This window comes from Nymphalis io, chromosome 7, assembly GCF_905147045.1.
Source record: "Nymphalis io chromosome 7, ilAglIoxx1.1, whole genome shotgun sequence".
Lineage (NCBI taxonomy): Eukaryota > Metazoa > Arthropoda > Insecta > Lepidoptera > Nymphalidae > Nymphalis > Nymphalis io.
In genome coordinates, this window is record NC_065894.1 from 3,549,463 (window position 1) to 3,562,120 (window position 12,658).

Genomic DNA, 12,658 nt, shown 5'->3' on the forward strand with positions numbered 1-12,658 from the left:
TTCTCAGTTGAATGTACATAGCGATGGTAGCTTAACATTTAATTTAAAGTGCTTATATGAGCTTATTGAAAAAAGGAAATCTCATATTATGAACCAAATAGATGCTGTGGTCGATTTATTAATAAATTATACCATTGTTATATTTTCACAGACAAATGCGGTAGGTGGTTTTTTAGTTCGAATATATAATAAAGAAAAAATCATATGGTTTTATATGTATATTTAGATATTGTTTTATCAGTTTTTATAATTTATTTTAATATGTGATAAAACATTATATTATCTGAATATATTTATAACGTCCCTGGGGTTCCATAAACGAATGGTAATTTAAATAACAACATTTTCGATTTACGAAATGTTTTTACAATTTATTGTAGCAATAATTTTCAAGTAAACTTCTGCTATCAAAGCTGTCTTGTGTAAATATTTGTTCAACATAAGATGGTAATAGCCTCGTAGCTCCAATATGCAATATTTCAACGTCAATTCGATTCAACATGAAATGTTCTTACAACGAATATGGATGCCGCACGTGCTATCCAAGGATAGAAGCCATTTTTCTCCGCTAAGTCCGAGGTACCACTATCTGTTCGCAGGTTTCCATGTTGCTAACTTTGGTAGATAATTCTGGAACGTTCTCTGAATTTAAATTGACTCTTTCGCATGAATAGCCGTAATATATTTACTTCATAGTTTAACTATTATCTTTTATTTAACGGCTTAAATTTTGAACATTTTACTAACGTGTCCCAGAATGAGACTTTGCTAAAATTATTCTTTTTTTACAGCTCAATATTAGCATTTTTTAATATTTTAATTAATTTTGGAAAAAAATCACGAGTAGTAACGGCAAACGGTCTCCAAGTAACGTAATTATTTTAAGCAATTATTATATTTAAGATGTCATGTTTTTTGTGTAGTATGGCATTATAGTAGTAGATTAAGCGTTAAGTGAATAGTACCCAAACGGCCCTAAGTCTTATCATTAAAAACGTTGTATACTCCGATTATATATTCAAGGTCTGCTTACAAGCTATGAGACTCTTATATCCATGTTTATTTAACGCCTTTATTTAGTAAATGATTTAAAGGTTCGGCGCACTTAATTATTCCTTAGAGTCGGAAGATACTTTTCTCTTTGTTAGATAATAGCATTTCTTAGTAAGTATTCTAGAAAATAATAGGTCCTTTAGGCATAATGAATCCTATAATATATGTAAAGGAGAAAAGTGCATTTTCAGCGAAGTGATAAAAATGTGCATAAAATTTTAATTAGGTCCATTAGAATTAATGAGCGCGAAGATCTCTCGTAAGATTAGAAAAAACTATTAAAATTTGAATTTCAAAGAAGCAATCTCAATGCTTGTGATGCATATTAAGTATCCAAGGATTTCGAGGTTAATGACACAAAAGGCTTGACTTCGCTAATTACAGAGGTCGAGATGGTTGTAATTTGCAATTGTTCTGCGCATTAAATCTAATACGCTGCTTTGTTTCAGGTAACCCACTCAACTGTAACTGTCGTCTATCCTGGATATATGTTCTGCGTAATGAAACTCAAGACAATACAATGAGACATGCCCTCGAAAAAATATCCTGTGTTCCCGACCCGGCAAACGATAGACGACTCAGTGAGGCGAAAGATGAAGAAGTAGATAATGGTAATGTCTTAGCTGACGACAACTACGAATATTACGATAAAAATGATGATTATAACAACGATAAGGAAAAACCGAAAGCGAATAAAGCAATTAAATTGACAGATATCTCCTTAGAGACACTACCTTGTCCAAAGGAATTAATGCAGTCGATTGAAGAAACTTACGGCCACCCCGTACAGAATGAGATTAGATTGAAAGCATTTTCTAATGTTGGGAGAGATTTGCCTAGCTTCCTTTTCATTGCAACGTTGCTGATATTATTTTAAATTGGAATATTTGAATGACAAAAACAATGTTTGTGATATTAGATTAACATTTCGCGTATCTGTATTGTCAATAGTTATGGTTATTTAATCTTGTAAAAATTGTAGAAATTTAAGTGTTAAAATAGGCTAAGCATTTTTGTTCTTCATAGACTATGTAAGGAAATTAACAATTTCAAAATTTATTGTACATAAAATTCATATCTCGATATCAAAATAAAAAAAAAAAAACTATATGCGATTGTAACTTTTATTAATGTAAAGTGTTAGTAGTATGATTTTTTATAGATTGGACAGTTAAGTGAGTTGTCATATTTATTGTACAGTGAGTGTGCAATATATTAATAAAAGAAAATTATAGCGAGCATGTCTACGTTGTATGTGGATGTATATGACACACAATAATGACAATAGTTTGTATTGTACACGTGTGCCTTACAATAATGGCAGCCGTGCGTAAATGTAGTCAATCAAAAGCAATGAATCATACTATTAACAAGAGGTCTCTATTATATGTTGTTCACAACATATTGTTAAATATTAACGTGTTTATAAATACGCACTTGTTTGAAGTAACTTTCATAACATTCCGATTCTTAGATGTATCAGTCGTTGCAGTTTGATATTAAAAATACAATATACTCGTTGATATGTTACTAAATCATATGCCAAAAATACATACAATATAACGTAAATGTAATTATAAATATTTAATATTAAATTTTATGCGCTTGCTTTTAAATGTGTAAAATAAATCTTTAGTCATTTCTAGTTATTTTTTAGAAGATAATTTTAGTAACTACTATGACTATTTTTTAACCACGAATTCCATGTATTTATCATCCCATGCTTCCATGTTTGAGTATTTTAAATAATTCCCACATAAATGCAAGCCTTTAAAATATATTCTAAAACTGAAAGATTAGCTTTTAAATTATTTATGCCGTTAACGTTCTGGAGAAGGAAAGTAGTACTTCTTGTGGATCAAATTTTTACACACCATATAACTTGAGCAGGAACGAGCTTAATAATAAATGAAATGTGAAAACTTTTGTCACGATCCCGTGCTTAAGTGAAAATATGTTCGTTCGCTGCAAATATTTTAAAGGCTAACGAAATTGTAAGCCCATATAAAAATCATATAACCCCGTCCCTCCGTGGAATTTACGTGTCACATTTTTAGCTCGTATTTAATATACGCTCCACACTCATTCCATTATCACGGATTTTTCTTTACCAATATATGGTTTTTAATGAGAATCGTGAAATGAAAAAATATATATTTCACAATTGTAAAGATATGTTAGAATAAATGGTTGCGTGTTATGATTATTTTTTTATTTATTTAGTGGTATGTAAACATCGTTCGTGAACATCAATTGAAAACTCAGTGGCTCTCGGCCCCTATTTATATCAATATATGAACAAAATCATACATAAACATTCTGATAATTAAAAATTTTATTATAAATAGCGATTTTCGCTTTATACGTTTCAACTATCATTTTTTAATATTAACTCGTATAAAGTGTGGAATATAGATGTATATTATTTATGAACGCAACGAATTGTACAAACAAAATATATTTATTCTTACCTATAGGTCTCATGTAATTACAGATGTTGTGGATAGCTCAGAATCTGTTGTAATAAATATTTCTACACGTATATCGCGTATTTATTTCTTCCCAATAACTCCAACGTCGCTTGTGTCTGCAATAAATATTGTGGGAGATTTATGTCATCTTTTATCATGAACGAAGAAGAAGAAATAAGGGGGATTTTATTTATTATAATGTAATGAGATGGGGTAAATGGTATATGACTACAGTAATATCAGTAACAGCCTGTAAATGTCCCACTGCTGGGCTAAGGCCTCCTCTCCCTTTTGAGGAGAAGGTTTGGAGCTTATTCCACCACGCTGCTCCAATGCGGGTTGGTGGAATACACATGTGGCAGAATTTCGATGAAATTAGACACATGCAGGTTTCCTCACGATGTTTTCCTTCACCGACTATATAAGCATTATATATGACTACATAAGCATTGAAATATAAAATTGATGATATACGTAATGATTATGCTGTTTGGATAAAGTGGTTTGATATTTGTTGGGATGGGTTAAAATTAACATGGGTGTATCGATTGTTTTGAACACAAGTCAACCGCAAGTTATCTTGGAGAAGATTTAGAGAGATCTTGATTTTTTGATATTTCTTATGAAATTCATTTATGAATTATTCATAAGCTTAACTTCGCTTAATTAATTGAAACACCAGCGTTTAAACTACGAGACTGCCCTTTTACTTTGATATAACTTTTAGTTCTTTACAGTTAAGTAATTTTAATATATCTGTAAGATTTAAACTGTACTCCAACGGAGTCTCATTTTAAGTAAGTAGTTAAAGACTAACTTGATTTTATAAATAAAAAGTTAAATTAAAGTTGGATTAAATAGGTTTTATCAAACACCTTTGATTCGTTAATTTATTCGATTAATTAAAAGTAAACTACTGCTGGTTCGAATGAAGATTCTAGTCAGACTCAGTAGTTACCCTTTTATGTGAATTCAAAATACTCAATACTCTCTCTCGCGAGTTCGTTGGGAAGTTAGTTTAAAGTTCAACGATATAATTTTCTAACATATAATAAACACGGAAATACATAACTATAATTAAATAGAATGACATACGGACTGGTTACCTGATCGTCACCATTGCATTTACGCTGTAAGAAATATTAATAATTAATATTAGGAAGTGAGGATTGCCTTACTCTACAAAAGCGCCACTAAGCATTAAGTACATAAAAAAATTAAAAAGTGCAAAGTCTACTCGGTGAAATATAGAGATAAATAATTATATAAATATTAAAATTATAATATTTACATTATTATTAAGTTTATAAAAAGCAATGAACGATTTTGAAAAAAGATTAAAAAATCTTTATTTTTCTTATAATATGTATAACCGTATGTATAATTTTATGTATAACCGAGCAATTTATTAGTGATTGTAATACATGATCTTGAAAGTATATATTTATTCCAATTACTAACAATATTTGAGCTATATGCGATATTTACATAATATAAATGTTTTCCTTATCGAATTTCGGTCAAAGCGAGCAATTTGAAAGAGTAGTCTGCTACGTAGTAAATACTTGTATCTAGCGTCTCTTTGAAACGGTTCCGATACAAGAATATATCAATGTATACAAGTACACATGACAGACTGATATATTTTTGAGTTTAATTGATGAAAATGACAAAACGTATATATATGTTTTGAAGGGTGAGTAATATAACTACAGGCACAAGAGATATATATCTCATAGATCATATGTAGGGGATGGTTAATATTTCCAAAAGTGTCAATGGCTATAGGCAATGGTGACCTGTTTAATCGGGTGGCCCATTTGCGTCTGCCCATCTATTTGAAATTTAAAAATAAATAAAAAGTAATTGTAACAGCCTGTGAATGTCCTACTGCTGGGCTAAGGCCTCCTCTCCCTTTTGAGGCGAAGGTTTGGAGCTTATTCCACCACGCTGCTCTAATGCCGGTTTGTGGAATACACATGTGGCAGAATTTCAGAAAAAGTAACTACTGTTTTTTTTTAAATAAATTCTCAATAGCAGCCCGGAGTAGGATAGTTCGCAGTGCTTACGCGCATGCCTTGAAAATCACTTAAAGTCGTTCCTATAGCTGAATTCTATCTTGTCTCTTTCCTAAGATTGAGGGATATAAGATGCACAGATCTATAATATCGGCCCTGCTGGAGCCAAAATCGATCAGGAAGACATCACAGATTTCCGATCGTTCCCCTTCATCGTCAGTTCGCTGTCGATCATGAATCTGGGACTTATGATATTTGTGCGTACGTACTCTACGTACGTATAACTATTATATGTAATAAAAATGTATACCAATAGCTCATTATTCAAAGAGAACTACATCAATCCTTACTAATATTATAAATGTGAGCGTGAGATTGTTTGTTTTTTAATTGTTTGTTTGGTCATTAGTATGTTACGCTTTTACGATCTAATTACTCGATCGATCATTATGAATTTGAGATGAATTTTACATACACGTTCTTAGAAGTACAAAGACGAACAAAAAGCCTGCCCCTCTTCCTTGCGGGCGTTTTCACGAGCAAACACTAAATATAAAAAGCGATGATGTTTCATTATAGAAGGGCTGTGAGTGTTTAAACAAAGCAAAGTTACTGCGGTAAGTATTTCAAAAGATAATTCTAACGCAATTATATGTTATCATAAAATATTTATAAAAAATATTACAAAGCTATCAAAATATCTTAAATGGCTTATTTTAGCCTTACAATGTTGTCCTGAAATTCACCTATATGAAGCCTTAATCGTCGGCTTAACCTCGGGTTATAAACGAAAAGTGAAACGGATTTTCGTATCAATTTAGCGTTACGCTAAGCCAGATTACACTTACATGTTACGGATTATCGTGTTAAAAAATTAGACGGTAATTATTTACAGCCACTTACGGCTTATGTCGTAAACATTTAAGAAGTAGGCATTTTTTTGTAATTAAGTTATGTTTTTTATGCATTAATTTAAAGTAACAAAAAATGTGAAATTGATCTGCGGTGTGTTTTTATCAGAGTATACTTAAGCTTACAATTTGACGTTCTATCATTATATAATTTTAAAAACTTACTGATAATATAACATATATCCTAATTTTGTTATACACATGCACTACAGTACAGTAACAGCCTGTTAATGTCCCACTGCTGGGCTAAGGCCTCCTCTCCCTTTTGAGGAGAAGGTTTGGAGCTTATTCCACCACGCTGCTCCAATGCGGGTTGGTTGGTTCACATGCACTAAACGTACACATATTACTAACATTCAAGTGCTAAGTAAATAAAATAATTTACAGTGGTTACACTTAAATGTGTATCATTTCTGAATATTGCCAAATCCCAAATATTAATGTTTATATAACTTGTTACAAGTACTGTTAAAAAATAAATGTGACTAACAGTATATAATAAAAAATAGCCGTTTGACTTGAAACAGGAAAATTGTATTCTAAAGTATAAGTACAATTTGTAGTAATATAAGATAATTAAAAGTAAGTTGAAATGATATAATAACAAAATACTGATGAAGTTAGGCGTTATTTATTTAATGAATAACTCGATGGAGTTGAAAATAATAAAGTTACGTTAAGATATTTTGAGTTACCGTTATTTCGAAGCCAAAAAACAATTCTGAATTTAATGCGAGTAATAAAGTATGGTAAACGCTTACGAATTCTTTAAAAGTTCTCGAGTAATGGAAACAGTTCATGTCTTCGACTAAAGTTCATTTAAGAAAATCGATTTCTATCTCGATTGAACTTTCTTATAGAAAAATCATTCTAATAAGTGATCCAGCAGACTAACAAATAAGTTACCTGATCGAAAGTTGCTGACTTACCTCAATATCAGATTGGGATTGATCCTAGTAGAATTTAAAAAAGATTTCATCAGAGAAAGTGTTCTAACAATAGATAAGTTGTTTTTATATGGGTTAAATTATATATATTGTCTTAAATAAACTATTACTTTGTTCCATACATTACGTAATACATATTCATTAAAGCCTTAAATATATAAAAATATAAATAGCTACTGTACAAATAGTGACCGCGTGGAATGCAACAACTAGCAGCATTTCGCCTTCGAATCACAATTCCGATCCTCTGGGCGAAAAATGAACCAGCCCTCCTGTCAAAAGTAGAAGCAGTTATTTAATTTTAGGCAATTAAACTATTACTTGGCGTAGATATTTTTAACCTCGTGAATGATAGAAAAATATATTTCGAAATCCATTTACCGCGCAATTACAGTCACGCACTCAACACTTTGTAACCGCACAGATTACCATATTCACTAGTCAAAGAATACACATCATCATATATAAACACAAGAAACGAAAATTCACTCCTGTAACGTCGATAGTCTAAATTTAAACCGAGCGAAACTGCGAAGCGCGATAAGAACGAACTATGGCAAAAAAAAATATCACATTTGAAGGAGTGCAACTTTTTAACAAAATAACCACAACGTTTAAGACATTTAAGACTAGCCGCGTATCTTACAAAAGATCATTCGCTTCTAAGCAAGTAGTTAAAATACTGGTGGTACTATTAGTGGTAACAACGAACGACGAATGTAACAACTAATTTTAAGTTTAACATTACTAACACACTTACAAACGTTACTTACATGAGAACTCATGTAAGTAACGTTTGTCTTTATGAGAATAAATTCTTTAAACTATAAGCGCAACAGCAATAAAAGTTTTACATACTAAACCTTCATACTTCCACACCTCGGAATCGCGCTGCATCTTCTAGTATAAGCTTATATTGGCTTAGTAGTTTTTTATTTGGAGTTTATAAAAAAAAACATTGATTTATTAGTACCGATTATTATTGTTATTATATAATGTAACTGAATTGCAAGATTATTGCTAAGTATGAATTAGATTAGTTTATGTACAATTTAATTAATATTACTACGTATGTTACATTTACAGCGGTTTTCTCTACCAAAATAAAATAGGTATAAAAACTTAAAATATTTTTTAATAATAATAATAACATTACTAATATAAGATTTACTTCTACTACATTACTTACTTACTTCTACATTATTAATATAAGACTTATGCGGGGACGTATAAAAATAAACTGTATTCAATTGTACATGTAAAAAAACATGTAAATTAGAGGTAACAGTAACTACTATGTAGTTTGTCACCGGTTGTTCTGGGTACATTCCAAACGCTTAGGTTGAGTAGGTTGATGAGTAGGAGTAGATTTACAGTTATTTCTTAACTGTAACATGATTGAAAATACATTTATGAGATTATTAGAATAAAAACTATTTAGATTTTGATATATGTTTTATCCAATTTCATAAAAGGCTTGCTAAGTTTAATACACATACGAATAACGAACACGATACAATGTTCTGTGTACCTTTTGTGTGTAAAGAAATATTATATCGTATTACTCACACATTTCCTTTTAAAGAACACGTATCCGTTCAAAAGAAAGTTTTAATATTCCGTTGCTTGGCGATGGAGATCTCGTCGGCGCCTTTGATGAATTGTTCTGTACCAAACTATTCATATATGGATGACACGTATCTTTTGTTTTCCAAACATAATACATGTTAATATATAATGTTTTAAATTATATATACCATTATAACGAGTCACTTTCGACTGCCTCGTTGGTCTAGTGGCTTGATGTAAGGCCGCAGACCCGGAGGTTCTGGGTTCGATTCCCAGGTCGGGCCAATAAAAAGTTATTGGGTTTTTCTGTCAGAAAATTCTCAGTTGCAGCCCGGAGTCTGGAAGTTGGAAGTGTGTACACTTCCGTGCCTCGGAAAGCACGTAAGGCCATTGGTCCTGCGCCTGAACTGAGAGTGCACCTGTTTGCACACACACTTGTGCACTATAATATATCCAGCGTTGGTTGGCTAATCTCTCTTGAGATTGGCTGCCGTGGCCGAAATCGATCTGCAGGACATTATTATTATTATTATTTCCATTATAACATAACACCTTAGTTCTTAAGGCTTGTGGCGTATTGGCGATGTAAGCGATATTTAATATTTCTTACAATACCAATGTCTGTAGGTGTTGGTACCTATACTATAAAAAATAAAAAAATAATAAGGCAAACGAGCTATTCAAGGTAAATTTTTCGTTCAAAACTTTTCTTTTTAAATAGTTGTTTGTAGAAGGTTGACGTAACTTTTTATTTACTCGCGATATTTAAGCAATATTGGTAACTTAAATATTCCTTGCAATGCCAATATCTATGGACGGCGGTAACCACATCCCCAACTTTGCCGGACTGCTATGCAGTGGGAGAGCCATGCACCTGTGTTTTTACACACACTTGTACACTGTTTTATCCTCTTCGGAGTTGACTAGACTCCTTTAAGAACTGTCATGGCCGAAATCATTCACGCGGACACCGTCATGTAATATCCAACTGGGCACAAGTTATAGTGGGAATTTATGCGATTGTACGTGTTTAGTTCATCTTAATTAGTCCATAGTTATAGTAATTATGTTAAGAATCTCAGGATTTACAGATTTTTAATTAGACTTTTTACAATTTTGAAGAATACAATACGTATTACGTAAAGTGTTTATAATGAAGATATTTCTTATAGGCTTTTAGATTTTAAAAAAATATCGTTTCTTTGTAATCATATAGATTGACACCTTTTTCTTAACGCTGGAAAACGCGTAACGCGTTTCCCCCACGGGACGCTGAACGCGGGTCGAAGGTGTCGAGTGCGCCCCGCAGATCGGAATACCCACTAAAAAACCAGCGGTACTCTTTCCGTCTTAACGAGGAGCGCCACGGGATTGCTTTCGCTTGCTACCATGATATATATTGACACCTCCACAACACCATTAAAAGTTGTTTACCTACAAACAAAATAAATGTTTTTTAAGCCCGCATATTTGTATTATAGAGTTAATAATGGAACTATTTTGAATAAATAACATTTTAAAACCTCCTTATTTATACTCTAGGGCACTTAGGGCATTTCTAATTATTAGAAATCAAATCAAAGGAGCATCTATGAAAAGTTTGTAGAAATGATAGTTAGAAACGATATTTTTAATCATACTCCTGAAACCTACGATGTTTATTTTCGTTAAAATCAAATATTCTTAAGGGAAAAATATTCAGTACCGCTATCTCTCAAATTACATTTATATCTTGTTTTATTGTTGCGCAAAAAAGGACAAAATAACAAACATAATTTCGTATTTATGACATAAAGTAAGGAAAAAAAGAGGCCATAGAAAAAAATGTCTTCACAAAAGTTTTAATTATAACATAGTGAAAGTTAGAAAACTTTCCGTTAAACGTTAGAAAAACGTTAGAAATTATTTTCCTTAATATTGTATTATATGATATAAAATAGATAATTACAAAAAGCCCTTATAGTAAAGGGATCTACTTATGGGATGAAAATTGAGGGGATTTTGTTGTGTAATCCTTCATACTTCCGTTGCTAATCATCTGATGCAATATAGCCTTTCAGCTGCCCCTGTTTTATTCTACTACTTCATAATCATTACACAATAGGACATTTAATATTCATTTGTTATGTGTACGCTAATAAAAATCAAAAACAAAATATAATTAATTAAATGTGACCCTTACATGCACTTTGAATCACCTTCCAAGATTTAATTAAATGTAAAGCACAATGTAAGTAATACTTAGGAATGTGTGTATATTTTTCCAAAAAGAACCACCAACTGAAAAACATTAGTTTTTTAATGATGCTATGTATTATTATCTATTTGATTTATAAATACATATATACAAATATTTGTATTACTGTGTTCCAAATTAAAATACCGATTGATATGGAACTTTTATATTATGACAATTTAATGCTTTTCGAAAGAAATAGACTATAAAGTAAGTTTATACATTGCATATTTTTGAGGTAAATTGCTCGTTACGTCAACGTAGTCAAGGAGAAAATTGTTTGTCCGAGAGTTATCCAAGCAGACGCTACCAAAACTATGTTTATCAGATGAATGAAACTCTTGTATAATACAAGAATAACCAACACAGCCAAACCATATATTTTTCTAACGTCACATGCATGGTATCTTCACAATGTTTTCCTTCACCGATGAGCATGAAATGAGTTATAAACGCAAACGCACATTTAAATTAATATGGTGCTTGCCTCATTGCAATCATTGGTTTAGATAAACTTGTTCCAACCACTTTTATTTTAATTCGGTGGAAATCTTACCCGGTACCCGGATTCTTGCGGGGGAATCAGGTTTTGTGAGATTATTGCCCATTAAAACCACTGTCTACGGTTCGGATCGGAGAGGATGCGATATTGTGTCGATATAACGCATTTTCGGCCCCGTGCTGTACTCCGCTCGTGGCTTGACGGAGCACTCCTCAGGGACAAAGGTAATAACGCATCCCCACACTCCTCGCTAGTGCGTACGACAGCACGAGCCCATCCCGGCTGCCGTCCTCCTCAGGGCCTTCTAAGCTTGTTCTAACCACTTGGTCAACTCAGTTCATATAGCTAATTAAAATAGATAATGAGAATAAAGTATATAATAATATGCAGTATACAACTTACCAAGTTTGAACTTAATTGAATTGATTTCGCGTTTGAATTAATTTCGCAACGCACAGATGAACTGATTGAGTTGAACATCTCGCTGTATGTTCACAATAATGTCATTGGATAAGGTAGGTATTAAAGTTGATGTTTCTGTACGTAAAATTTAAAGAGCCATAAAAATATTATATATTAAGAAAATAAATCGAATTTTAAAATAACTAATCTATTCCCGCATCAAATTAAAAAAACATTTATCTTAATTTGAATTTCCGAATGTTATTTTTTGAATAACTATTTTTTTTATTGAATAGTTGATAGCATTAAGTTTGTAAACATAAAATATATCATTTTATATTCAATATTTTTTTATTAAAATTTGAAAAAAAATTATGTTCGAAATATTTGTCATAATTAAACTAAAAAAAATGTGTATACAGAAAAAAAACTGATATTATGAAAGTACACGGCGCTAGCGTACAATAAAATATTATGCTACAATAGGAAACGTAAAGGGAAGTTAACACGAAATTAAAAATTCACTGTTCATCTGCCCAGGTTCCACTG

General features: G+C 31.6%; 2 protein-coding genes across 2 annotated transcripts in view; both read left to right on the top strand.

Moving 5' to 3' along the window:
• LOC126769416 (connectin-like) overlaps positions 1 to 3,595 on the top strand; it is a 49,577-nt gene extending 45,982 nt beyond the window's left edge. The window contains exon 3 of the mRNA XM_050488180.1: positions 1,503 to 3,595. Coding sequence (XP_050344137.1) covers positions 1,503 to 1,930 — 428 coding nt within the window. The 3' untranslated portion in view covers positions 1,931 to 3,595. The remainder of the gene's footprint in view (positions 1 to 1,502) is intronic.
• Positions 1 to 12,658, top strand: part of LOC126769612 (uncharacterized) — a 553,155-nt gene that overhangs the window by 472,557 nt on the left and 67,940 nt on the right. The window lies entirely within an intron of this gene.